The sequence below is a fragment of the Mya arenaria genome, chromosome 15 (genome assembly GCF_026914265.1).
Source record: "Mya arenaria isolate MELC-2E11 chromosome 15, ASM2691426v1".
Classification (NCBI taxonomy): domain Eukaryota; kingdom Metazoa; phylum Mollusca; class Bivalvia; order Myida; family Myidae; genus Mya; species Mya arenaria.
The window spans coordinates 35,682,989-35,710,252 of NC_069136.1; the positions used below are offsets into that span (position 1 = coordinate 35,682,989).

The following is a 27,264-nucleotide window of genomic DNA, read 5'->3' on the forward strand; positions in this document are numbered from 1 at the left end:
CTTTTTAAAAACAAATCATCCTCAGTGCTAAAAAAGGAAGGAATAACCTTGACATTACATATTAAAAAACATACTGGTAGTATTGACCAGATACAAAAATGTGTATTTCCAATTAGCTAACTTTAATTTCGGTACTTGTTCCTTAAAGAAGTGTACTACCATTTTGTTGTTTGTTTGTTTGATTTGTTATAATTTGCATGCATGTGTGTTTGCGTTGCAAATAACTTAGATCAAACAACTCAATTTAAAAGAATCAGACAGGGATCATATATTACTTAATCAAAAATTTCGTCAACTCATATACAAGCTGTTAATATTCTTCTTAAAAAACAGTTTGGCAATTCGATTCATGGCTTACAATTATCCGAAAAGGTGTCTGTAAATCGGCTCGAAAAAGAAGGTAGGTGGATTTTAAAACTTCCCATCGGCCATTCTTGCAGGTGTTTATTTGTAAGATGTGCAACAAGAAGTTTAGTACTTCAACTGCTGCTAGAAAACACATCAGGAACACTTTATGTGAACATTTTGAAAAAGATCTCAAAATTAACCACAAATACATACATTTCCCTCTACACCTCAAGCCCGAAGAGCCCGGTTACACACTCATAACGATCCCTGGGTCTCAACCATTTTAGAAAATGAACATATCTATTTATTGGATTCTTTTGGCAATGAGCAAAAGATGATCTGGTAATACCAGATTCAGCTTTCACAAATGTATGGTAGAAATAAAGCTGAAATAAATGTATCGATTCCAGACGTAATGCAACAGAATAATAGTATCGATTGTGGACTATATGCCATTGCTTTTATAACATCTTACTGTGTTCGTAAAATTTTATGTTTGAAATTAATATTCGATTCAAACAAGTTGCAATCTCATCTACTCCAAAGTTTAGAAAACGATGATATAACCGAATTTCCGTTGGCAAGTAAAACCATCAGTCTGCGGAAAAAGTAAAACGTCAAATCCATAGATATAAAAAATATTGCATTTGTAACCTTTCAGAATGTTTTGATGATATGGTTTAATGCAACGACTGCAACAAATGGTACCATAAATATTGTGTAAATGCGCCATCTGACGTTTCGCTAGCAAATGCCGAGTATATATGTGGTCTTTGTAAATAAATTTAACAGAAATTAGTCCAATAAAGCATAATTCAATATAAAGTACTTTATTTGTTATTTCAATAACATTTATACCGTACATATAATTCCCGAGAGATTTTCTTCATCCAAAATTATTGCGTAATTGCGCCATGTGTACCACGTCTTTCATAAAAAAAAGACGTGGAGTATGAATTGGACTTGTCTGCTCATTTGTCGTTACTTAATACTCCAGATTGGGAAAGGGAGAGATCACCACAAAAATCTCCGTTAAAGATCATGGTCTCCCCAGTTACACTGAGGATTTCCCCTGTCAAGGCTCAACTGCCAAAAGAAACAAGCCGGAAGACAAGTAGGGATGAGCAGCAACCGTCCACTTCTCGATATCACTCGACATCAGCCAGGTTGAATCGGCCGGATTGTGCCAGGTTGGTGGCCATCTGGTCCAGAGAAGAAGTCTTGCCTGACATGGACACCGACCTTATCAGATCCTGTGCAAGCTTCTGTGACCCAAAGACGTAGTCAAACAACAGACAACGTGAGGATCTTCCCGGTAGTACGCAAATATACATTGCGAAAAAATGTTTGAAAATTTCCCTCGACCTCTATAAATTTATTTCAGTAATTAGTGACCGGTACTTTGGTGAAAGAATCAGGACTACATTGTCTCTTTTGTTTAAACATTGAATTACCTAGTTACTTTAAATAAAACAACATTTATTTAGTTCAATTATTGCCGCATCGTATACGTAAACTGAGGCACACAATCAACGCAAGAGAGGTCAAATCGACAGAGGTTAATAAATGACTCCTGCAAACAAGAAGCAAGTAATAAAATAGACAAGCTAACCAGGAAACAAGCTGATCAAAGACACACAAAGGATCTCATGAAGGTTCAAATAGGCGAACGCTATTTTGGCCTCTCAGACAGGACAACTGATGAGGTTTATACCCAGGCCGAAACTCGAAAATGAATTATACAATATAAACACATATTCGGGAAACAATAAAAAGTGAAAACTAAATAAATCATCAAATATTTTCTGATGTAGCAGTGATCTAGAAGCACACTGTTGCTAGGAGACCAATAGCTATAGTGATGTGGACCAGAGCGACTGTTTCTGCTCGTTGGAGGAAACCCCTTTCCAAACCGCTGATAGTGAGTGTATCGAATAGCAAATATATCAAGTGTACTTTAATAAAATGTATCTGTATAATAACAATGATTGCGAAATTACAATAACAATGTTATTACAATATTGATTACATGTTGTCATTCCTGTGAACACGCTCGCTGTTTTGCGAGGTTTGCTCCGATTATGGCGGGTAAACCGGGCCTCAAATAGAAGTAACAAGAGGCCCAAAAGGACCTATGCTCTACTGGCTGTGTTTGTGCGGTCGAAAAGAACCAATCCCTTTTGGGTATCTGAATGCTCAAAACTGAACACTGTACCTGGTCCATGTTTGCAAGCATTTATTACACAATAGCATTTTTTATACTATCAAGGCCCATAATCTAATAATTTCAAGGCCCATATTCCAGGCATGCATGGGCAGATCTAGCTGGTTTTCGAAGAACCTGAGCTCTAATGGATACCCAAATACTTTACTTGTTTCATCAATATACTTTATTTAAATGTGCTTATCAAACAACGGTTGTGAATAAATTATTACAATATAAGATTAAATGCAATCATTATTGTGGACATGGTCGGTGTTTTGCGTTGTATGACCTGAATAGTTGGGGTAGACCGGGCCTCCGAGGGAAATTACGGAGGTTCCTCGCCTACTAAAACAAGAGATGTTTGTCAAACATTATGCCCCCCCTGAGCGCCATGTTGTCAGGATTATATGGACAATTGAATGAAATATGCATGGACCGAAATGACAGCCGATTTGTTGCTGTTTTAAGATTATGACCATTAAAGTGTGAGGATAAAGTGTGTTATGACCGTCATGACCTTTGACTCTATGAACTCAAAATCCAGAGTCATTAGCTGGTCACAAGAAACCTAAATGTCAAGTTTGAGGGCCATGGGTGCAGGCATTGTCAAGTTATCAAAAGACAAGTTTTTTTCGTTCAAGGTCACTGTGACCTTGACCTTTGACCCGATGACCCCTTAAATCATAAGGGGTCATCTACAAGTCAGATGCAACTCCAAGTTAAGTTTGAAGGCCATGGGTTCAGGCATTGTTGAGTTATCACTCGGACAACCTTTTACCATTCAAGATCACTGTGACCTTGACCTTTGGCTCTATGAATCCTAAAATCAATAAGGGTGATCTACTGGTCAGGCTTAACATCCATGTCAAGTTTAATGATCATAGGTTCAGGCATTGTCGAGATATCATTGGGGGAAGATTTGTTAACTTTTTTGCATTAAAGGTAACTGTGACATTGACCTTGGCCTGATGACCCCCAAAGTCGATAGGGGTCATCTACTTGGCAGGCCCAACCTTCATGTCAAGTTTGATGACCATAGGTCCAAGAATTGTCGAGTTTGCTTTCAAGGTCACTGTGACCTTGACCTTTGACCCCTAAAATCAATAGGGGTCATCTACTGGTCAGGCCCAACCTCCATGTCAAGTTTGAGGGCCATGGGTGCAGGCATTGTTGAGTTATCACTCGAACAACCTTTTACCATTCAAGGTCACTGTGACCTTGACCTTTGACCCATTGAGCCCAAAAAACAATAGGGGTCAGCTACTGGTCAGGCCCAACCTCCAAGTCAAGTTTGAGGGCCATGGGTGCAGGCATTGTCACGTTATCACTCGGACAACCTTTTACCATTCAAGGTCACTGTGACCTTGACCTGTGGCCTGATGACCCCCAAAAACAATAGGGGTCATCTACTGGTCAGGCCCAACCTCCATGTCAAGTTTGAGGGCCATGGTTGCAGGCATTGTTGAGTTATCACTCGGACAAGCTTTAAATTATTTTACCATTAAAGGTCACTGTGACCTTGACCTTTGACCCGATGACCCCCAAAATCAATAGGGGTCATCTACTGGTCACGCCCAACCTTCATGTGAAGATTGATGACCATACGTCTAGGAATTGTTGAGTTATCACTCGGACAAGCTTTGGTCTACCGACATACCGACATGCCTGTGCAAAGCAATATACCCTCTTCTTCGAAGGGGGGCATAAAAATGTGCTTTTACAATTTCACTTTTGGCTACAATAGTATTTCAGTCTGAAATTGTTCATTTTTTAGTTTCGTTCTAAAATGCCAAGTCAGTAAAAAAAATATGGACAATCAGAAAACCTTTTTTCAGCTTACAGTCACACTGACCTTGACCTTTGACCCACTGACCTCAAAATCAATAGGGTTCATCTGCTGGTCATGACCAATAAGCCTACCTAGTATGAGGTCCCTGGGTCAAAGCGTTCTCAAGTTATTGATCGGAAACCGTTTTTCATGTTAAGGTCACACTGACCTTGACCTTTGACCCACTGACCTCAAAATCAATAGGGTTCATCTGCTGGTCATGACCAATACACCTACCAAGTATGAGGTTCCTGGGTCAAAGCGTTCTCAAGTTATTGATCGGAAACCGTTTTTCATGTAAAGGTCACACTGACCTTGACCTTTGACCCACTGACCTCAAAATCAATAGGGTTCATCTGCTGGTGATGACCAATACACATACCAAGTATGAGGTCCCTCGGTCAAAGCGTTCTCAAGTTATTGATCGGAAACCATTTGGTATTCCGACCGACCGACAGACAGACCGACCGACCGACCGACCGACCGACATGTGCAAAACAATATACCCCACTTTTTTCAAAAGGGGGCATAAAAAGAGTGTCAGCAACCTGCATGCGTGTACACGAGATGATGATCCTCAACTAGCACTCGTACTATTAAAGGACTGCCACTTATACAGATTCTATGGTAATCAACTTAGGTGATTTCTGCTGGCTGCTGGTCAAAATGTCCACAGATTAAAACGTCCTATAATCAAAATGTACCCGATTTGGTCCAAAGATTCCCAGCCAAAGTAAATATGACCCTGACCCCAAACAGTTTACAAAAAGTCCCCAGTTATATTTTATTATATTGGTATTTATTTGTTTATATTTAACCAAACAATGCGATTATCAAAGAATATATCTTAGCAAGCTGCATGCTTGTACAAGAGGCGAAGCTGGTTGATCCTCAATAAGTGATCATACAATTAATGGACTGCCACTTCGAGATTTTCTATGGTATTACATACAACTTAGGTAATTTCTGCGTGTCTACTGTTGCAATAGAATACCCGATGTTTAAAGAAAACCCACTGGTACCTATACTAATCGTATTTATGTCAAGGTAAATTCTAGTTCTAATTGTATTTTCACAAGGTCTCATCCTTTATCTAATTGTTCGCTCATAAATCTATTAACGGGAAACAAGATTAATACACCCCACCCCCACATAGGATCTCGTGGGTACGGTTTAACTAAGCAATCGCTCTCTTGGCCTCTCAGAGTGGACTAGGTGAATGCTCTTTTAGCCTCTCAGACGGGACTACATATCAGGTTTATACCAAGGCCACAAGCTTGAAAACAATCCATACCGTATATATATATATATTATCAAGAAACAATAAAAAAGTAACAACTGAACAAATCACATTTTTTACGGTGTGGACTGCAACTGTGAACTAGAAGGGTTTTGCATGTTGCAAGGATGCCGCGATTGTAGTGGTGCAGACAGAGTGACTAGCGGTGTCTTCTCATTTGAGGGAACCTTTCCAAATTGCTGTTCGTAACTGGTGTAACGAATAACAAAAAAGCTGCAATGCGACGAAACCAGGTTTTTAATGATCGATAAAAACTTCAGCCTGTGTCTGTTTTACTATTTTTAGTTACAGTGACAATGACCATAGGGACCCCAAATGCATACCCGTGAAAGGTATCCATAAACTCTTTCTATAGACCAAGTAAAAACAAGATATGTGATCATACAATTAATGGACTGCCACTTCGAGATTTTCTATGGTATTACATCCAACTTAGGTAATTTCTGCGTGTCTACTGTTGCAATAGAATACCCGATGTTTAAAGAAAACCCACTGGTACCTATACTAATCGTATTTATGTCAAGGTAAATTCTAGTTCTAATTGTATTTTCACAAGGTCTTTTCCTTTATCTAATTGTTCGCTCAGAAATCTATTAACGGGAAACAAGATTAATACCCCCCACCCCCACATAGGATCTCGTGGGTAAGCTTCAACTAAGCAATCGCTCTCTTGGCCTCTCAGAGTGGACTAGGTGAATGCTCTTTTAGCTTCTCAGACGGGACTACATATCAGGTTTATATATATATATATATAGCCACCAGCCGCCATTTTGTCATCAAATTCTCTGCAAGATGTCTGTGCTTTCGTATGGAAAGCGGATGGTTTGTTTTATTTCTATTTTTTTATATAAATAAAATTATCAAGTAGTTTTAGGCTTATAAGAAATTCTTATCATTTAGGACGAATGATCCGTGGTGTTGACAAAAAATTCATCGTTCATTGAATTGTATCTAACGTTACTCGAGTCTTTAGATAGCATGAACCACAAGGGAGACAACTCCGATATGGTAAATAACACTCATGCCGAAAAGTTGTCTCGCTGGAACATGATTTTGTAGGGTGGTTTGCACAGCTTGTAAACTGTAATTTTATTGGACAACCTATCGGAAACCAACCAATAGCAAAACTAGATACATTAATCTTGCTAAACACGTGATTTATTCTCTCCCGCGAAATTTCTGCAAGAAAATAAACACGAATCGAAAGTTGAAATTCCATTCAAAAGGTATGTACACGGCGTGTTTAACTTTCTAATTGTGATAATAATGAAGAACAATGTATAACAAATAAAATAACAGTTATTATTTTACTATATTTTGTTGTAAAAGATAAGAATTTGGATATATTATGACCCCACTGTAAGATTTACGGAAATCCACGAACGCTTACGAGTGTTTCCGGAATTCTGTTTATCATTTAATATGTACTGTGTCAGTATTTGATTTTAGCGAGAATTGACTGTTGTTTTCATATTGTATGTTAGGATTAACATTTAATTTAACGATTATTTGTAGTCCCTGGACAAGAATACTCATTTCAGAGTATTTAACAATGTTTGAAAAACTGTTGTTTTCGGACAAGCACAATATTCGGATAGAAAATTTATCTGAATGTTGTCTATGTATGTTGGTCTCATAAATGGGCAATATTATGATAAATATATTTTATCCGATCTATTTTTGCTTAGAAATAAGCATTTGTTGATTGGAATTGTTAATTTCATCATTTTTTTCAGGTTTCACTGTTATTAATTTTTGTTGAATGGTGTTTAATTACTGTCACTGGTATGTTCCATTTCTGGCTTCTTTATCGGTAATAGATATTTGAATAAAACTTCATTTTGTTAATATTTTAAGGTCATGTCCTCATCGGAATCTGATTCAGCAAATGAATACCATTTGAGAAGCTCGCAAGACTTGTTCTTGGATAGTCCCATTTCTGTGAAACGCCTAAGGCAAAGACTTAACACACCTGAGCCCGAGGAAGCATGTGACGTTATTGTAATAAGTTCTGACTCGGACACTGAGACACAGCCCCCTGAAACCGACAATTTTGAACGTTCATCCTGTTCCAGCAAACATGTTAGTTATGTTATATACCTTATTCCCAGTGACGTAGCATAGTTAGTTACTGTTATAACTAGTATTTGTTTAATGAATGCTTACTACTAACACTTGTTCAAGTGTCCACAGATTTGTGCCTTGTTATGAAATGGAACATACATGAAAAGTTACTTATAGCTTTGTTTTAATTTTATTACATTCCATTGAAAATGATTGACGGTTCTTTTCTCAGCAGTATTTAGACAAGGCACTTGTCAGGATGCTTTTTTTCAGGAACTACACCCTATATTTGTTAGATAATTGAAACAAATAAATAAAGGTGCTGAAATATAAAAAGATAAGGAAATTACTATTAATTTTTGTACATGAAATAGTTATAGCTGTGTTAATAATGTTTGTTTATGTATTATGTATACTTAATTTCATATTTTAGCCACATGTTCCGATGGATGTAAGCAAATTAACAGATTGGTGAAACCACAAAAATTACATTTTTGCATTATTAATGTGCCAAATGATATATTTTCAGACCTTCTGAGGCACACAGAATCACCATTGGACACCCCATCCACATCAAAGCAGTAAAGGAGAAAACTGACCATCGAGAGTGTCGCCACAGGGCTGAATTGTGATTATTTTTCACTATATTTAAGTGCATATAGACTAATTTTTAGAAGATTTGTGTTGTGTTTGGTTAATATCATGTTATATTATTGTTATATATTGTGAAAAATGCAAGAAAGTATAGCTGTGTTTGTTTGCTAGATAAAAAAAGACCTGGAACCGTTTTTGGAGTCATTTTTTACATATGCCATATGATATGGCTACCCCCTCATTACAAAAAATATCATAAAAAAAAATATTTATCAATATTTTTTCAAGAAATAAAAAAGTTTTGTACTTTAAAAACATTGTTCTAACAAATAAATCTTGTTTTTTGTTCAAAACTTAACATTTGAAAAATGAGTGGTTCATGCTACTTTAGATAAAATGAATGATGCATTCTTCCCATCAACTCTGAGATGACTTGAATCTTTGGAATCCAAATAATCTGGTCTGCAAACTTTGAAATTCTAGATCGCGGTAGGGTCTAGTATTGAAATTAATGAAAATGTTTATCCACCCATCATCGTGTAGCACGCATGCATAAACATATGGATTTAATGTGAAAAGTACAGAAGTATGTATGATATGGATTTACACCAATACTCTACCGACTATTTTCAACATAAAACACAAAAAGATGAAAAAGAAGTGATGCGTCATATTTGTTCGACTATAAGATGTGTGAGAAACTTGGCTGGTCGTGAAAATGTATGCCAACAAAACTCGATAATGTAGCTCCTACCAATATGTTTTACGAGCAGAAAAATAGAATGTACTGGCTCGCGTCCTTTTAACCGGACGACCCTAAAACCGGACAGACTCCAAAATTTATATTTTATTCACTCCTCATCAATCAAAAGCTAATAACCAAATAACTCTGTGGTTTTAAATCTTCATGTAGCAAAATCAACAACAAAACTTACGTAGAAATTTTTTAAAACACATTTGTTGATGCCTGTTTACATGTGCTTTTTGTTTACACTTTGAGGGAAGTTTGCACTGCACATGCGTATGTTATTATTTCATTGAGGCTCGCCATGGGGGCTTTACACTTTCTTAATTTACATTTTTACATCTCAAAATATCTTTTTTGCCTAAAACATTTATAATTCTTAAACAGGGTTCGCACAGGCCTTGAAAAGTCCTTGAATTTGGTTTCAACCTTGAAAAGTACTTGAATTTAGTGTTTCCTTGAAAAAATGCTAAAAAGATACTTGAATTTCACTGAAAGTCCTTGATTTTGGTCAAACAGCCTTGAAAATACATAAGCAGTGTCTGTCCGTTATCAAAACCATGCCTTATTGGTGTAAAAATGAGACAGAAACCTCAATTTTTATAAGTACGTTTGTGTTTGAGTACGAATTTTAAGTACGAATTGTTTCCGGTCCGAGAAGTTGTTTCGTATGGTACGGTATGGGTTTTATAAAAAGTTTGTGAAGAAAATGGCAGCGTTCACGGTTTCTTGATTTCGTGAAAAGCAATGGGGGAAAATCGGAAAAAAATGTTCTTTCCAGCAGAAATGGGTAGTGAAATACCATTGGGTTAAATCCACGAATGACCAACATAAGGCCGGATGTACGCTGTGTATGAAGGACACCGATTTAACTCACATGGGAGAAACATACACATGTAATTGATGGGTTGAAATAACCTCACTTTTTAATAGTGGTGATAATATAATACAGTGTACTAAGTATATATTACAAATAGACATATCAAACAAAGAATTCGGTCTGCATATGTTTATCAAATACAATTGTGCACAATGGAAATGTATATACAAGTCTATGAAGAATAATATAGGTATTAAAGTCAATTTACATTTTTTTTTAAGTGACACAATTTCGGATAAAAAAAACAACAGATACGTGTTTTTTTCATACGCTATACATCACAACCTTTATTAATGCATGCGTTTTACTTTATTTTGATGTTTTTTTTTCATATCAAATCAATTGTTTTTATAAATTCATATTGATAATTTGTTGGGGAAAATTATTTTGCTGGGTGAAAATTATATTTTTGCGAAAAAAAATCCGTGGGGAAGACGCCAACAATTGTCGTCACTTTCTTAGAGTAAAAAACCCTGTATAGTAATATTTTAATGGACAAAGTCCTCAGGAACATAACATATTTTTGTTTACAGGACCAGCGAAATGATTTAATGAGTAATTTTTTTATTTGTTTTTTTTTTCAGCTGCAGACCTCTATAAAAGAATCTCAGTTGTTGAAGGTAAGTTCCTTGATATATATATAATAGATTTTGTAAGACAGTTTTATCTCAATGTTACATGAATCTCAAGTTTGAATATGAACTCTGTATCAAAAATGATAGGTAAGATTATGCTACTCTGATATGTGTGGATTTTTTTCTTTCAAATTCAACAGGGATTTTCATTCAGATTTTTGGGGAAAAGTACTTTTTTAGGATAGGAATGGGGGGGGGGGGGGCAAAATAAGAGATACCGGATCCCCTCTATAATCCTCAGCTTTTAATACTGTTACTTCTCTTCTTCTCCCACACAGTTAAAAAAATCCAGTAGGTGTCCTATCTTTAATTTTTAAATTATATTGTATTTAAATTTTTGATATTTCAGAGAACAAAAAGAATTTCCCCAGATGAAGAGGCAAAATATTACTGTACACAATCTGTCGTGGACAAAGATGGCTTCAAGATCAAGTTTATATCAGATTACAAAGGTAGATATAATGTTACTAAGGTATTTCAATAAAGGCGATTTTAAACCTTGCATTGGTGAGGATATTGATCTCACAATGCGGTATGAAATCATTTGTCACAGTAACAGTTTTATTATTTAGTTATGGTCTTGGTGAAACTGAACATCATTCATGGAATAGTATATTCCTTTACCAAATTAGTGGCATCATAATTGTAAAGAAGATGAGCAGTGCACAAGAATTATTAACCTCAAATATAACTTTTCAGTACTGGTTTATTCATTGTTATTTTCATTTTTTTTTGTATACCGTTCTATAGAATATTAAAAGCTCCTGAGTCAAGGATCACATCCATTGGTTCTACCTATAGTAAGTTCTTTATAAATTTTCTGTAGGAAATTTGAAAGTTTAAACTTTGTAAAACATAGATTCAATTTTTTGCAGGCTTTGGAGTATTCAGTGAAACACGTTTTAATGCTGGAGACTTCCTGCTTCAGTATTGTGGTGAGAGGATAAGTGCCGAAGAAGGTAGAAGAAGACTCAACAAAATCGGGACGGAGAATAAGTGCTTCTTCTATGAGTTTCAAGGAGAACAATTATGGTATAGCACTTGTCCGTAGTATTATGACAAATGGATTCAATTGATAAAGAATGCAAATGCTTTTACATATAAAATGGGTAGTAATGGGATTTTAAAATATTAGTAATAATGGGATTTTCAAAATTATGCTTTTTCTGGCTACAAGTCAATTTTACTGAATATGGGGGGGGGGGGGGAGGCAAAATGATATTTGGTGGCTAGTGCTTATTTTGACTTTTGACTATAGTATATTGTCAAGGATCGATGTAATACCGAATTAACTTGTCTGTATGCTAAACTGCAGCATATATAAAATGTACCAAACAACACTACACAAGCATTTTGGGTGCTTTTGAAAAAGTGATGGAAGCTTGCAATCCACTGAAAAGCGCTGGAGTATTTTAGACATTTTAGTCTTTACCTCATACAAAGTTAAAATGAGTAAAAGAAATTCTAACATGTAAGAATTTTCCAAGTCCATCTGTATATGACAAACCTATTACTGTGGTATTATTTTATTTCGTGCTGGTCTTATTTTGGCGCATTTGACCCTACCGCTGATGCGCAAATTTAAGACCATGCACATTTCAAAGTTTACAAGTATTTAAAGTACAAAACTGGAAAATGCACGAATTTAAGACCGCACAAACTTGTCTTTGTTGACAAATGTGTCAAATCAATATAATAAATAATACCACAGTATACAAACTCAAGTAAGGTCATGGTCACACAAAATAATTTGTCTTTTCTACTAACAGATAATCTGATGATGTTTGACCCCTGAAAGATGTTAATCTTTTAAGATCCAATTGTCCTAAACTTTTAACATAGACCAAAATTATACATTCCAGTTGCTTCATCTTGTTGTTCTATTTTGCAGTATAGATGCTGAGGACTCTGACAGGTTGTGTCAGATGGTAAATAATGCCCCAGATACAGATGTCAACGCAGTAATGAAGCTGAAGGTTTTCTCTAACAGAGAATATCTGTGCCTCTTTGCTGTCAAAAACATCGAGCCTGGAGAGGAACTGCTCTACAATTATGGTGATAAAGAAAACCTTTGGTGGCGGAAAAAGGTAACTATATCAGAAAAATGTTGCATGTTAAGTATTTTAGATATTTTGCATAAAGAAACTAATGACATCCAGGTTTACTATTATTACCCCCTACCGATAAAATCAATGTTTTGTCTTGATTAATTTGTTTACAATACAATAAAGTCCCCTTATGCTTATGATTATACACTAACAGTTCTTGAAGAAGTTGCTGAAGGTAAAAACAATGAATTGCATTGTTATTCATCCTATTCAATGAGTAATGGATGATATCAATTCATTGAATTTGCATTTTACAAATTTTGAACTTCCACCTCACAACCTTTACAATCATGTAATCACAGTTTAGCTGTGTGCATCTGACTTGGATCTGGCTATTATTTATTTAATGATTATTTCTGTAAGTCAAACCATAAACATTTCACATGTAGGTTTCCTGCTCGTCTGCAGATGAATATGCCTTTGGTATTAAAGAAGTGTTGTTTGTGTTGAATACTTTTTATGCCCCCGCTATTCAAAGAATTGCGACATGCATTATGTGTTGCACCTTTCTGTCCCTATGTACATACGTACTTCTTGTCAACGCATCTCCTTTTTAACTACTAAAATTCACCAATTTTTCCCAGATTACCATTATATTAAGAGCCGTGGCATCCTTGTCCTATGGACAGATTCCTAGATGGTTTAGATTTTTTAGCTCATAGTGAGTGTTTATGACCACTGGATGCAAAATTTTGAATTTCTTCTTCCATACATTGACTCGTTTTAAAAGAAAAACATTAAAAACTTATTAGAGCTTAGCTATTTGGTAACTATGAAGATTATTCAAATTATTACCCTAATAACAGTCCTGCCTCAGGGGCCAATACAAATATTTAAGGCAAACTTCAACAAGCTCTTACAATTTCATGTAATAGTAAGATTTTGTTACCTTTACATGTGAGCGTTGTGGCCCATAGGCTTTTTATATAGTTTTAAACCTTTTCATTTTGTTAATTTGAACATGTTTAATATCTTAATATAGAGTGCAGGGCTGGAAATTTGACTCGCATACTCGCGAAATGTGAGACAAAAAATGTCCGCGAGTTCAAAATAATCAAGGTCGCAAAAATTTGCGAGTAGCTAATACAAAAATTAATTCTTTACAAATTATGACTTTTATCTTTTCTTTTTCAATGGTATTATAAAATTGTAAGTCAAATATCAATATTGCGAGTTGGAAAAAAATAAACTTGTAAAAAATTGTGCATGTCGAAAAATGGTAAATTTTGAGCCCTGGACTGATTGGATTTATATTTTTGATAATAATACAAAATCTCTTAGTTTTACTCCTTTCACAAGAAAGATATTAATACTTGGTAGGCATTTCAATGATTAAAAACTCTGATTAAATCAAGTTTCATTAATTATGCATCTGTTTTGTTTTGTTGATTTAACTTCAGTTTTGTATCATTGATTAATCCATTACCTGGTAAATCACTTAAAATGTCATTTTGAATGTTACTCAAGCAACATAATTTTGGTGTTATTATGTGTGACCTAGTGTAACCATTGTGTTCTACAAAATAAGTTGACCAAATGGTCTTTAGTATATAAATCATTAAATATGTGTTTTTTTTCAGGTAAACAAGAAATCTTAGACTTCATCAGCAAACACCATTTAGAGTCAATAGCAAAGCTGACATCGAAGGAGCAGTACTGGAAAATAAGAACAAAACTTTTTAATGAGAGAAAAACAACGAGAGAAAAATGTCGGTTCAAGTTAATGAAAATAACTGTGACAAAGTAATTCTATAATAAAACAAAGTTCGCCCTTGAACATAAAACAATGAAAAACCGTCAGGCCAGTGGAGCACAGTCACTCATGTGCCTCTGGTTCATTTCAAGTAATTTTTGACAAAAGTTATAGTTCCCAGCCAGGGACTGTTCCGTGGGAAAATAAATGAATGTGACCATGACCTACTTTTCCATCTTTAAGCTTCAAATTCGATCCACAGGTTCCTTCAGCTTGACCATTGAAGAATAAGAAGGGCTTTAATACTCATCCTGTTGTTATCATTGGTTTTCAGTTAAAGTTAAGTGTGCAAACACTATAATCATGAATATCTAAAGAAAATGTCACTACAGCATATTTTCTTTGGAGATATATGCAGGACTATCATAAACATCTTTATTCTGTTTTAACAGGTTCTTCAGAAAGGAGAGGGGAATTTGATTGTGTACAGGAGACCAGGCGTCCCAGCAAATGCATATGACTATATTCACTGTCGTTTTTGTAAAGGTTTTTACCATCACAAACTTCTATGGTCACATGTCAAAACCTGCAGTTTAAACCAGATGGGGCTGAAAATGACACTGAGAGAAACTTCATTAGAGAAGCTAGATGTGAAATAGCCCCATTTCTTCAACAACAGGATGAAGATATTGAAATGTTAGATGAAGTTATTGATAAAATGAAAGAAACCAAAGAAAATCCTGGTCTGAAGAAAGTTTGTCAGGAAGATGAGTTAATAAGACAGTTTGGGTTGTATCATCTGGGAAGATTGGGACCACTAGAAGAGCAAAGACTGAAAGACCAAGACAATGTGAGAACAAAAATGAGAAGCTTAGCCAGACTGCTTGTAAGATTAAATGGAGAGGAACTGTTCAGCTATCCTTTAAGCCATTTCATCTGTGCTCAAAAATTTGATTTGGTGGCAAAAACTGTGAAAGAAATGTATCAAGAAATTGGTTCATCACAGCTGGGCTTAAACTTAGGACATTATATAAAACAGGTAAGCCTGCTGAAATCAAGCATGTGCCTTCGCAGACAGGACTGTGGGCGGAAAAAAGAGGCAAACGAGTTCACGGAAATGTTCGATGCCGAGTGGAAGGGAAAGGTTTCATCAGTCGCCAACAGAAGCAAGCGTCTAAAAGCAATGAACAAAAGATGTGAACTTCCTTCTACTGAAGATTTGGTGTCCCTCAAAAAAATTCTTGTGGAAGAAATACAAATAAAAATGGAAAACCCAGCACCAACATATCCCGAGTATGTGTACATAACACACTTACTGATCGCCCGCATAGCACTCTTCAACAAAAGAAGAGTAAATGAGGTCTCTGAGCTGAAAGTGAGTGACTTCCAGAAGCGAATAAGAGGAGATGAATTAGACACAAACACCGAAATCTACAATTCCCTGGCTGTCAGTGAAAAGGCTCTGTTAAAGAGGTAATGCTCAATATTCCTGATTATGGCATTCAAAACTGATTTCAGATGTTTTAGTAGTGTATCAAATTATAAGTACCTTTCAAGTTTGTTGGAGTAAGACAAGGTATTCTCGATTCAAGGGCTTTGATTGTGTGCACTCTGAGGCACAAGAGAACTGTAACAAAACCATTCCCCAAGGACTGAGAATTTTTCTCACTCTTTGGACAGATTTGTCCGCCAAAATACCAGTCTGAGATAAATTTGTCTCAAACTACCTGACTACTACTGACAGACTAATTTTCATTCGTAAGAATTTGAAAAAAAGCTAGTCATGTTGAAAATATGCATATCCAAATAACTGAAAGAGTCAACTACTATTTTAACGATACAGCACTTGCAGTAGTAACAAGTTGTGTGTTTAAATTGTCAATTGGTCACACTTGTTTGTTTTTATACTCCCAAAGGAACATAGTTTGTTATCGCCTCGGTGTCCGTTTGTCTGTACTTCACAATTTCAAATCTGTGTTTTAATTACAGATTAATTTAAAGGTGAGAAAAAACAAATCTACCCCCCCCCCTTGAGTTGTGGATAAGGAAATCTGACCCCTCCGGTTAGATATAATTAATATATGTCCAAAAACTAAGGCAAGCCTCATTTTTGAACATATATCTCTAACCCTCAGGGTGAGATTTCCTTATTTACAACTCATGGGACTGGTAGATTCACTTTGTCTTACCCTGACAAATGTGGCACTTGTGTTTTCTTACCAGATACTGGTCGGTTCTTTTAAAGATAATATTACAGCTTTTGAGGTCTCAAAAGTACTGATGTCATCAAACACATGCTGGAGAATTAAACGTTACATTTGGAAAAACAGTAATTTATTGACAAACATATAAGTGTCAGCATTCTTTCTGCTATTGTAGGTAGTATTGGAAAAACAGTAATTTATTGACAAACATATAAGTGTCAGCATTCTTTCTGCTATTGTAGGTAGTAGTTACTTTTATCATTTCAGAATGGAACTTCTTGAGGTAAGAGGGAAGAGCACTCGGGGACTGAGGAAGGTGTTTGTAATTCTAAGCACCGACATGGTGGAAGGTTTGTCGCACCTCTTGATGGTTCGTGCACAGGCTGGTGTACCATCAACAAACACGTTCCTATTCTCCAGATGTACAGATTCACCACAGGATGGCTGTGAAGCACTGAGAGTGGTCACATCTAAGTGTCACAATCTTGCCTTTCCAGAACGGGTCAGGACAACAAAACTGAGAAAGTATTTGGCAACTACTACTCAGGTAAATAGGTCTCTTAAAATTTTTGCTGCAAGGGGAAGCGAATGTCCAATTGTTCACTGTCTTGCATTATCCAATTTTTCAATGATCCTGAAATTTTACCTGATCCAAATTTATTAAATTCAGTTCATATCAATAATCAACATTTTCTGTCTCAAGACATCAATAAAATAAAACCACTTTGCATCATTGCATTTCTCTTTATAATTCTTTCACTCATTTGGAGTCATTCCTGTTTTCAAACATTGGTTTGGAAGAAATTCACAGTAAAAAAATCTTTATCCTGATCCAGATTTGCAATTTCTTTGTGAACAAGGGGCCATCTTAAAAAATTGCTGAAATACCAACCCTATTTTTTCTACAGCATAATTCCTGTTTTTAAGTATTACATGTTAATATTTGATGATCAGCATGACCAAGCCTAAAAGACTTGATAAAGCCAGCAAGCTCCATAGGAATTATTCCACAGAACAGTTTAACCATATATCCCATATTGGGTCGGGAACAAACTCTGTAACTATCTGATGTCTGACCAGTCTAAGATCACATGCCATAGATTATAGCATGGCCATGGCACTCTTAATTGATAGGTTATCATATTTTACAGATAATGGATATGAGAGATGATGAGCTGAAGTTAATTGCTGATCACATGGGACACTCTGTTGCCATACATACTGAAGTGTACAGAATGCCGACGTCAGTGCTTGAACGAACAAAAGTTGCAAGGGCTCTTCTAGCTTTAGAAGATGGTAAACTACAGGGGTTTAATGGTCGCAACCTTTCGTCGGTCAGCCTTGATGGTAAGTTGTTAGCTAATATAGGAATAAGGATATTCACAGTATCTGTGCTGGTTAAAACTTAAGCTCAACTGTGCAAAAAATTTAAGATTTTGTTAAACAACAAGTATTTTTTAAACCTTAAACTGTCAGTTACTTTACCCCTTACTCTATACATGCAGTCAATTTTTTTAGCTCACCTGAGCCTTAGGCTCATGGTGAGCTATTGTGACCGCTCTTCGTCCGGCATCCATCGTCCATCAACAATTTGCTTTAAACAACATTTCCTCTTAAACCACTAGATGGATTTTAACCAAATTTGTCCTGAAGCATCCTGGCACTGATGTCTACAGTAATTGTTCAAATCATGACCATAGTATCAAGGTCAAGGTCACTGTTGCTAAAAACAGAAATTCAGTTGCAGCTCAATAACTTGAGTTTGCTTTGGCCTTTTGACTCCAAACTTAAAGTATGGGTAACTTATATCAAGAGGCAGCTTGGGATTGTTACCCAGATGTCTGTGATCAAGGTCACTGTTGCTAAAATGAAATTCAATTTCCACCTAATAACTTCAGTTTGCTTTGGCCTATTGACGCCAAACTTCGTATATAGGTAGCTTATATCAAGAGGCAGTTTGGGATTCCTACCTAGGTGTCTGTGATCAAGGTCAAGGTCACTCAGGTTGCTAAAAATGAAATTCAGTTTCCACTTAATAACTTGAGTAAGCTGTGACCATTGACACCAAACTTGGTGTGTGGGTAGCTAATATTAAGACACAACTTTGGATTGCTACCTTGTTGTCTGTGTTAAGGTCAAGTTCTCTGTTGCTAAAATAGACTACACTACACTTATTAAACAGTTGCGCTGGGTTCTGTTTGCATTTATTTCTGATATGGTGGTGCAAAATTTATGGACCCTCTACAGAGGCAACTGATACGCAGGTGAGCGATTCAGGGCCATCATGGCCCTCTTGTTGGTGGGGAAGGATTAGATCGAATTCCTGACTCACTCCCCAGTTGAAATAATGTCGCATTTAAAATGAGCATAATATGTTTACTTTGCTTCATTTCTGACTTTTCGAATAGTCAAGAGTGCAGTTGTTTCCGTCTGGCTCTTGTTATTCTTCCACTACTTCTGATTTATGTAGGGTAGTGGTCAGTCTGGTGCAGGTTTGTGCTTAGTTACCAGCTTAGGCCCGAGCCCTAAGTATGCCCAGGAACGGTGAGTAGGTTAACTGACCGCCATGATATGACGGAAATAATGCTAAAAGTTGCCACACACACTCTCAGCAGAGCAACACATCCTTTCTTGCAGAATTGCCTGAACCTGAACCTGAACCTTACGAAGCAGGGTCATTTGAAGAATTGTCTGAACCAGACAACAGCTATGAGGATGTTCCTGAAGTTGAAACAGAAGCTGTACAGAAGCCTCATGCATGTACAGGTATTTATTTCATATGAATACTTTTGTAGCTGTAAAAAGTGTTGTGTCCTGACTGACTAAAAACTGAAGTTTCTCTTTAATGAAACTAAAATCAGCCCAGGTTGGTTGAGTTATAATACAGTTTCCTCAGATGTGAAGGCTGTGGGTATTAGCCTCAGCTAGGTCATTTTAATGAACCTGATTATCAGAAGAATAGTCTGAGCTATCGTACTCACCCAGGCGTGACACCTTGGTTAATGTTTAGCATGCAAACACTTTATCATGAATATAACAAAAACGTCAAATGTATTAGCTTGAAACTTCACATGTGTCTGCTCCACTATCACATCTACTGCCATAATCAAGTTTGATTACTCTAGTTGGAATGGTTATTGAACTATGGCCTTTGTTTGACAGTTGTGATAGTAAATAGCACTCTCATATCAGTGTATTTGAAGAGGTTGCTGTGGAATTGTGATGGCATTTACCACTTTTTACAACATCCTTATGTCAGTGAACTGGAGAGATGGTTTGACACAATCCTGATACCAGTTTACTTGAACAGGTGGCTGTTGAATTGTGACATCATGTAAAAAAATTAAAAATCCTGTCAGAAATCACAAGAGTTAGAGCATTGATATTATGTATGTAGTATGGTATTATGGTCCTCTACCAATATTGTTCAAATTATGGCCTGGGGTCATAATTGGCACTACCCCAGTGTTGCTAAGTTTTCATAGGGTTGTATTGGGAAACACTAGGATTCACTTAGTTTATTATTAATATTAGTTTAAAAACTTCTCGGCTATCGCCTTGGTCAATAATGACTTTTTGATGCATATCACATCATGTATTAGAGCTGAAAAGTTCATAACGGTGTAATATGAAGTAACCTGTACAGAGTTTGGCCACTATTTTAACTAGAGGTTTGAAGTCTGCTCATATTATGCCACTGGGGTCATATTGGCCACACCCTTTATATGTATATATTTATGTGGTCCACCTTTATATGTATAGAAGGAAATATTCCATCTGTGCCCTCTATTTTGCAGTGTTAAACTTAAGGAGTCTAACTATATTTGAAGCCTATTATAGATTTTTCACACTTCTGAATATTTTAATGATGTTTAAAGCATATACATCGATAAAGTACTGTTTTAAAATGTCATTAAGGTTTATATTTTTAATATTTGCATTTGCGTGTCATAATTATGAAAAGAAAATTGTTCACATTCCAAAGTTTTTGATTTGCGATAAAATTTACAATTGTGTTTCAATTTCATTCAAACAAACTTTGTATTGTAAATAATATCAATATGGAGGGAACCGTGTCACAAAATTTTGATATCCGAATGCGTTTCAAAGATATTGAGAAATAACCATTTTTTTTGCTATTTTTATTACCCTCTATTACTTCAAATAACACAACTTTCTTTTAAATTGGACAATAAAAATTCTGTGACACGGTTCCCTCCCCGGGGGATAGATTTTGATGTGCCGAAAACCGCGTGAAAATCAGATAACAAATAACAAAACTATCCCAATTCAAAAACTCCAAACGATTGGAAAATCAGTTCTCTAAAATCACGCCCACAAAGATCTAAAACCCTATCAGACAAGTTATCAGGGCAATAATCCATATCTATCGGCTAATCAAGTTGCAGATCTTTCGACAATCATCACATAAACCAATTCATAGACTCCGTCCGACAAAATAATCAACAAATGTTGTAATTAGGCTTGTTAATACCGCTCAGACGGCATGTCGTTCGTTCGTATGGTAAGGCACGGGCCATAAATTCCGATGTCACGTGTTTGTCTGGCTGTGATGATGGAGCGGTGAATCACGGGATAGCGGTCAGGCCCTAATCCACCAGTCTGTACAGAGGCCTCTGCAACGTTCTTACTCCAGCTGACAGATGCGGTAGGCACTCTAGTCAGAACCCTGAGCTGCTCCAATGAGGACTCATCGGGACAATACAACAGAATAGGATACAGATTGAAGGATACCACACAGCAAGGTACACTCTTAGCTTTCTGCTGAGTTTAAGCAAATTAAAGAAAATGATTAATAAATGTCAGATTAAAAGCTCACAAATGTTATATTCTGTCATATAACAAATTGAAATGTGCTGATTATTAGTGTTTAATACAATCATGTAAGTGTAAAATCCCTTTATAGTATGAACAATGAGAGTTTTTTTATCAATTTTACATCAATGTTCTGTTTCCCACAATGATTTCAACAAACAGTTGCTACATATGTCCTATGAGTTTCTTTGGAGTAAGATGATAAACAAAAACGTGTATTTTTTCAGTGTTTACTGTGTGTGGTTTTTTTCAGTGTTTACTGTGTGTGTGTTTTTTCAGTGTCAATGCTCCAGATAACGTGCGTATTAAAAAAACTAAAATCCTTATTTCTTCACAAAACCCTATTGAGTTACCTTTCATTAGAATCGTCTTTTCAAGACGATTCTAATGAGTGGTAACTCGATAGGGTTTGGTGAAAATATAAAGAAGTTATGTCAAAAATGTGTTCTGTACACATGACTATCTGGAGCACTGAGTGTTTACTGTGTGTGTATTTTTTCAGTGTTTACTGTGTGTGTATTTTTTCAGTGTTTATGGTGAATTCAACGGGTCACATTGTACTGAACTAGGCGCTGGCTCGAGAAGTGTCAACCTACACTGTGGAGGTTGAAGCTTATGACCTTGACAAGGCTGATGATCCGACCTTTGCCTTCCTAGTTACCATAACTGTTGATATAATTAGTAAGTTGTTTATATCCTTTACCTCATACAGGACCCAGTTAACATGCATATTGACTTTTGTAAAATTCTTATTTATTCATCAAACCCTATGGAGTTACCACTCATTAGAATCGTCTTTTCAAGACGATTCTAATTAGTGATAACTCAAAAGGTTTTGGTGAAGAAATTCACCATTTTTTGTCAAAGATTTATCATTTTAAGCACACTTGTTCATCTATAGGTTATATAGGTTATTAATATATATAGGTTATTAATAGATGCATTCACAATATAGGCATCCAATGAAAAGGTTGCATATTATCTAAGTGCAAGGAATGTTTCAGTTTTTAGCTCACCTGAGTTTACTCAGGCGAGTTATTGTGATCGGTCTCCGACCGTCGTATGTCATATGTTGTACGTCGTATGTTCACACTTTAAAAACAACATCTCCTCTTAAACCACTGGATGGAATTTGATGAAACTAGGCTGGGATGTTCCTTGGGTGGACCTTTACCAAAAATTTTCAAAGAATTTTGATATCTCAAAATACATGGCCGCCAAGGGCGGGGCCAGTTTCCCTTATATGGCTATATAGAAAACTTTGAAAATCTTCTTCTTCAATACAACTGGGTAGATTTTAAAATAATTTCACAGGAATGATCCTTGGGTGGACCTCTACAAAAGTTGTTCAAAGAATTTTGATATCTCGAAAAACATGGAGCGATATAGGACCATTATGGTCCTCTCGTTTACAGTTTTGATAATATTGTGGAAAATGGAGCATTAAATTGTTTTGCTCGTCATGAGCAAATGCACCATTTCCTTCATCATTGTTTTCATAAGACATCTTTAACAGAGCTGTCAAATAGTGTTAAGGGTTCAATGACATAAAATTGCAATGAATCATTAAAAAATGTTTTATCCACTCAATTCTTTCCACTTTATTGTAATTATTTGTTTGTTTTGTTTCTCAGCGGCTATCCCTCCCATCTGTGATCCAAGCAGCGTCGTTCAAACCCTCGCAGAAACCGAGCCCGTGGGTTTCTGCTTGAATAATGAGGTCACCTGCCGTGACCCTACTGGAGGAAAAGTCACATGGGTCAGCGACTTGGGAAGCGGATCGGAATTCATGAAAATCAGGCTGAACTCAGGAACATCACAGCTTGGCCTGAATGCCTGCATTAAAAAGAGTCTCAGGAATAACTTTCAACAATATACCGTACTGCAAGACTTGACCCTGTTGGTGTTTCTTAATAAACAAACAAATTCCAATCATCTGTTTTCATTACTTATCAATCTCCCATGTCACATGCAGCAATAACAGCTCATTATTTTTACTAAACAAAATGATTCTTGTCATAAATGTGTTGTATACAATGCCTGTGTTATTGTCGCCATTGTGTATAACACTGTCACATTAAATATCCAACCTACACCTCTTCCAAACCTACAAGGGTAACATGCTCACCAACGCCTATGCCAGTCTCCTTCAGCATTGTGAAAATAACATGGTCACACATCTAGAAACATTCCTCATTTCTCACTCGGTAAACATGTTTGTAAATCCTTTCACAATAACATACAGCTCTTAGAGCTGCTATTCAGGCCCTTCATGACTTTGATTTTTAGTTATTTTTCATGAAATTACATTAATTAATGTTCTTTTAAACATTTGTGATAATTAAGATACACGAAATGTCTTAAAATAAGTAAATATAAAATATATGTTCTGTTATTAAAATTATTTTCAAGTCGTATTTTACATAATACATGAAATAAATGATCTAAATAACATATAAAATACTTTGAATAAAGGCAAGTTCATAATCATTCTTTTAATAATATTTTTTTTCAATATACTGAAATTTCTTTTAAAAATAATTATATATTATTAAAGTAGAATTTTACCGTATAGTATAATATAATACTATCTCGTTACTCAACATTGATATTGTAAATATCCTCGCCAATTGAATTGAAAAGGAATTTTAATATGGCCTATTATATACCCCTTTCCATACAAAAGAATAATATGCATTTTAGTGCAGTGCATTTGAACATTATTCCAAGCGTGGTTAATATTGTTTTTAATGTGTTGATGGTTTTCAATGGGTTGTTACGGTTACATAATTAACGCAATATAATTATTCTCAACACCTTTCTCAAACAATACAACATGTACCTAAAATGCACCTTTCTTATGTTGGCCACTGTCAAAGTAACCAATGATAATTGCGATCTTTAAATGACATAGTCACGCTTCATGTCAAAAGACATTAATTTTCACATGTTAAACGATTTCTCCGATGGGTGAAGCAAACTGTGGAATATGTTGTTTGATGCTCTAAATTGGTTGGTAATTCAGAAATAACTTATATATTATGCAGATACTCCCCGTATCATCATACACGGGTCCCGTAAACCAAGATCCACGGCGTATTTCTTTCAAATTATCTTTCACTGTCTCATCAAATTTCGTAATTGCCTTTTTGTTTCGTTTGTTTCCCATAACTGCAGTTAAATGAATGAATGACAGAGGCTTAATCACAAACAGTATTCTTTCTCATAGCCGTTAATCTGTTTAATAAGGGGCAATAAATCGCACAACTGTATCAATGCGCTGATTACCCCGTAGGCGCCCCTCTTACTGAGTGACTGCGATTCCCAATATGACAGCGCGGCGAAAACAAAAGTAGAAACACGCGATGCGTTGAAACAAACGGCGCTTTATGCAATATCTACTTATCATATCTGCATAAAAATGGTATCAATACGCAGATAACAAAGTTGTCTTTTAATATAAGTTAAAAACAAAAAAAATGCATTTTATAGCCTTCAAATATAGTTAGACGCCTTAAGTAGATATAAGAATTTGCATTTTCTTTTAATATTTCAGGATAAAAAAAAACGATGGTCGAAAGAGGAGAAGAGTGCTCTACGGGAAGCCTTTGACATTCAGATAAAAATGCAGAAAAACGTTTCAACAATGGAGATCAGGAAAGCACAGAAGTGTTATCCTGTGTTGCAAGGCAGATCAGAAGCTGTTATTCGGACAAAAATAAACAACATCAAATTAGGAAAATACAAAAAAATATGAACTGAATTCAACCACTGCTAGATAAGGGTAATTTAAAAAAAATAAAGCCATTGGTTTACAGTTGTATGATCATGAACATTGTTTGTGTCAGAATGCAGAAATTGATGAGTGAATTGGACTTTGCAAAGACATGTGTTTTTGAAATTATAAATGACTTTCACTGTTTAGTTTTCGCAGTGACCTTTGGAGGAAATTGCTTTTCCAATCAATAACTGGAGAACCGTTGGGCCAAGCTTTGTGAAACTTAATAGGGAGGTTTGTTTTTTAGTTGACCTCTATTGTTTTTAGGTGACTCGGTCAAAGGTCAAAGTGACCTTGTATGTTCAAACACTGTGAAAGAGTTGGGCCTAAGTTAAAGAAACATAGTGTAGTTGGCTGTGACCAGTAGATGGCACCTATGAATTTTCAGGTCACAGAATAAGTTCAAGGTCGTAAGTGCAATGTTGCATATAGAGATATTGTATACTCTCATTTTGCGACAAATATTGGCATGGGGCATCTGTGTTGTATGGACATATTTCTAGTTCATCAAGCGAGTTTGTATTTGTACCTGCCATGCATCGGCATTGACTAATGGATCAGTCTGGGTGCAAGGTGTGCAGTCTGATCTGGGTCACACTGTTTGCTAATCACCAGTAATTATTGTAGATCTCTTATGAACAGCATGGCCCAGTTTAGACTTCGATCTCAAGAGCAGTTTGGTCTAAGTCAATGCTGGTTGCTGATGCATGATGGTTGCTTGTTGTACATCAGACCTTATTTGTACCTGTTTAAACATTATTTTCTTACTTTTGTCAGTTTTTTTTTTTCATTTGTTGTGTCATTATATTTAAGGTCCAGAAGCACAGTTGTCAATTACGTTGGAGCAGTATTAGAGTCACTACATTACTTAAACATACTGATCTTTTTTAGCTATTGTGATCACTAGGTTGTCGATATTGTCTGCGCCATCGTCAGCCACGGCGTGCAAAAACTTTTATGTAAGCCATAACATTGCCATTTATTATCGCAAATGGCAAGAGCTTTCAAATGGCTAATATTTCATTGAGTGTGACCTTCTTGGTGACCTTCAAAAAAAAGACAAGCATTGGGGCATTACGGCTCTTGTTTCATAAAAAAAAATATTTGTTCAAGGTAACTACAATTAGTCCTCTACAACTTTCACATTTCATTTAGTTCAACAGTTCTATCACATTTTACAAGTTTTACATATTTTTGAGAAAAAAAGTAAAGCTGTGCTACTGTGGACATTTATTGTTTTACTCTTTTTTATTATTAATTAATGATCTTTAAGATTGGTATCTTCATTCCATTTTGGACATGGTCTGGTCAGTATTAGTATTATACATATGAATGTTAGAAGGTTCATATACATATATGTTTGCAATTACAAGATAAAAATGCAGATAATATTGCAGCCAAATTGTGTTACAATGTATTACTATCTGATGTGTTGTGTGTCATTGAATAGCATAATCCATGAGACATCTTGCACCCAAGCTGATCCAGGCAAATGCTGGTCATGCCCAAAGAATTTTATCTGCCATTGATTCTTAGAATTGTAAGGTTTGTGCCCAGCACATCATCAGGCACATTGAATTTTTACCGTAATGTAACAATAATACATTGTTCTGGTTCTTACATAGTTTCAAATCGTGTATTACTGTATACAAAGTTCCCATTTTATGTCATGGGCACATGCAAGATGCACAGAGTTGGCAATATTGATAGTCCAGCAATATCAGTAGATTTCTATATGAAATGTATATAAACAGAAATTTCATTTTTTTTTTAATTTCATCATTTCTGGTCATATACCTATCGTTCATATTTCATTGGAAAGCTCTTGAAATTCTTAATTTGAAGATGTCATAATTAAAAACTAAAAATGAGGTTAAACAAACAGACCATTTATTGTTCAATGTTCTTTTCAGTCAAATTATGGAAAAAAAATCATATAGTGTAACTTTTATGCTTATAATTTTCTGTAGACAATATTATATTGTAAAATATATTTATATCTAAAATGCAAAATGAATAACCGTTAAAATGATACCATTTTGAGC

At 35.7% G+C, this 27,264-nt stretch overlaps 2 protein-coding genes across 2 annotated transcripts; both read left to right on the top strand.

Annotated features, from left to right (window-relative positions):
* Window positions 1-6,474: 6,474 nt before the first annotated feature.
* LOC128219325 (N-lysine methyltransferase KMT5A-A-like) lies at window positions 6,475-14,306 on the top strand. The gene is made up of 5 exons (XM_052927133.1): window positions 6,475-6,504; window positions 10,950-11,052; window positions 11,476-11,632; window positions 12,492-12,687; window positions 14,289-14,306. The coding sequence occupies exons 1-5, from the start codon at window positions 6,475-6,477 to the stop codon at window positions 14,304-14,306; spliced, it is 504 nt and encodes a 167-aa protein (XP_052783093.1).
* A 443-nt stretch (window positions 14,307-14,749) lies between these two features.
* On the top strand, window positions 14,750-26,967 carry LOC128220210 (uncharacterized). The gene is made up of 5 exons (XM_052928499.1): window positions 14,750-15,874; window positions 16,873-17,152; window positions 17,757-17,952; window positions 19,243-19,371; window positions 24,998-26,967. The coding sequence occupies exons 1-5, from the start codon at window positions 14,970-14,972 to the stop codon at window positions 25,000-25,002; spliced, it is 1,515 nt and encodes a 504-aa protein (XP_052784459.1). The 5' UTR covers window positions 14,750-14,969; the 3' UTR covers window positions 25,003-26,967.
* Window positions 26,968-27,264: the final 297 nt, after the last annotated feature.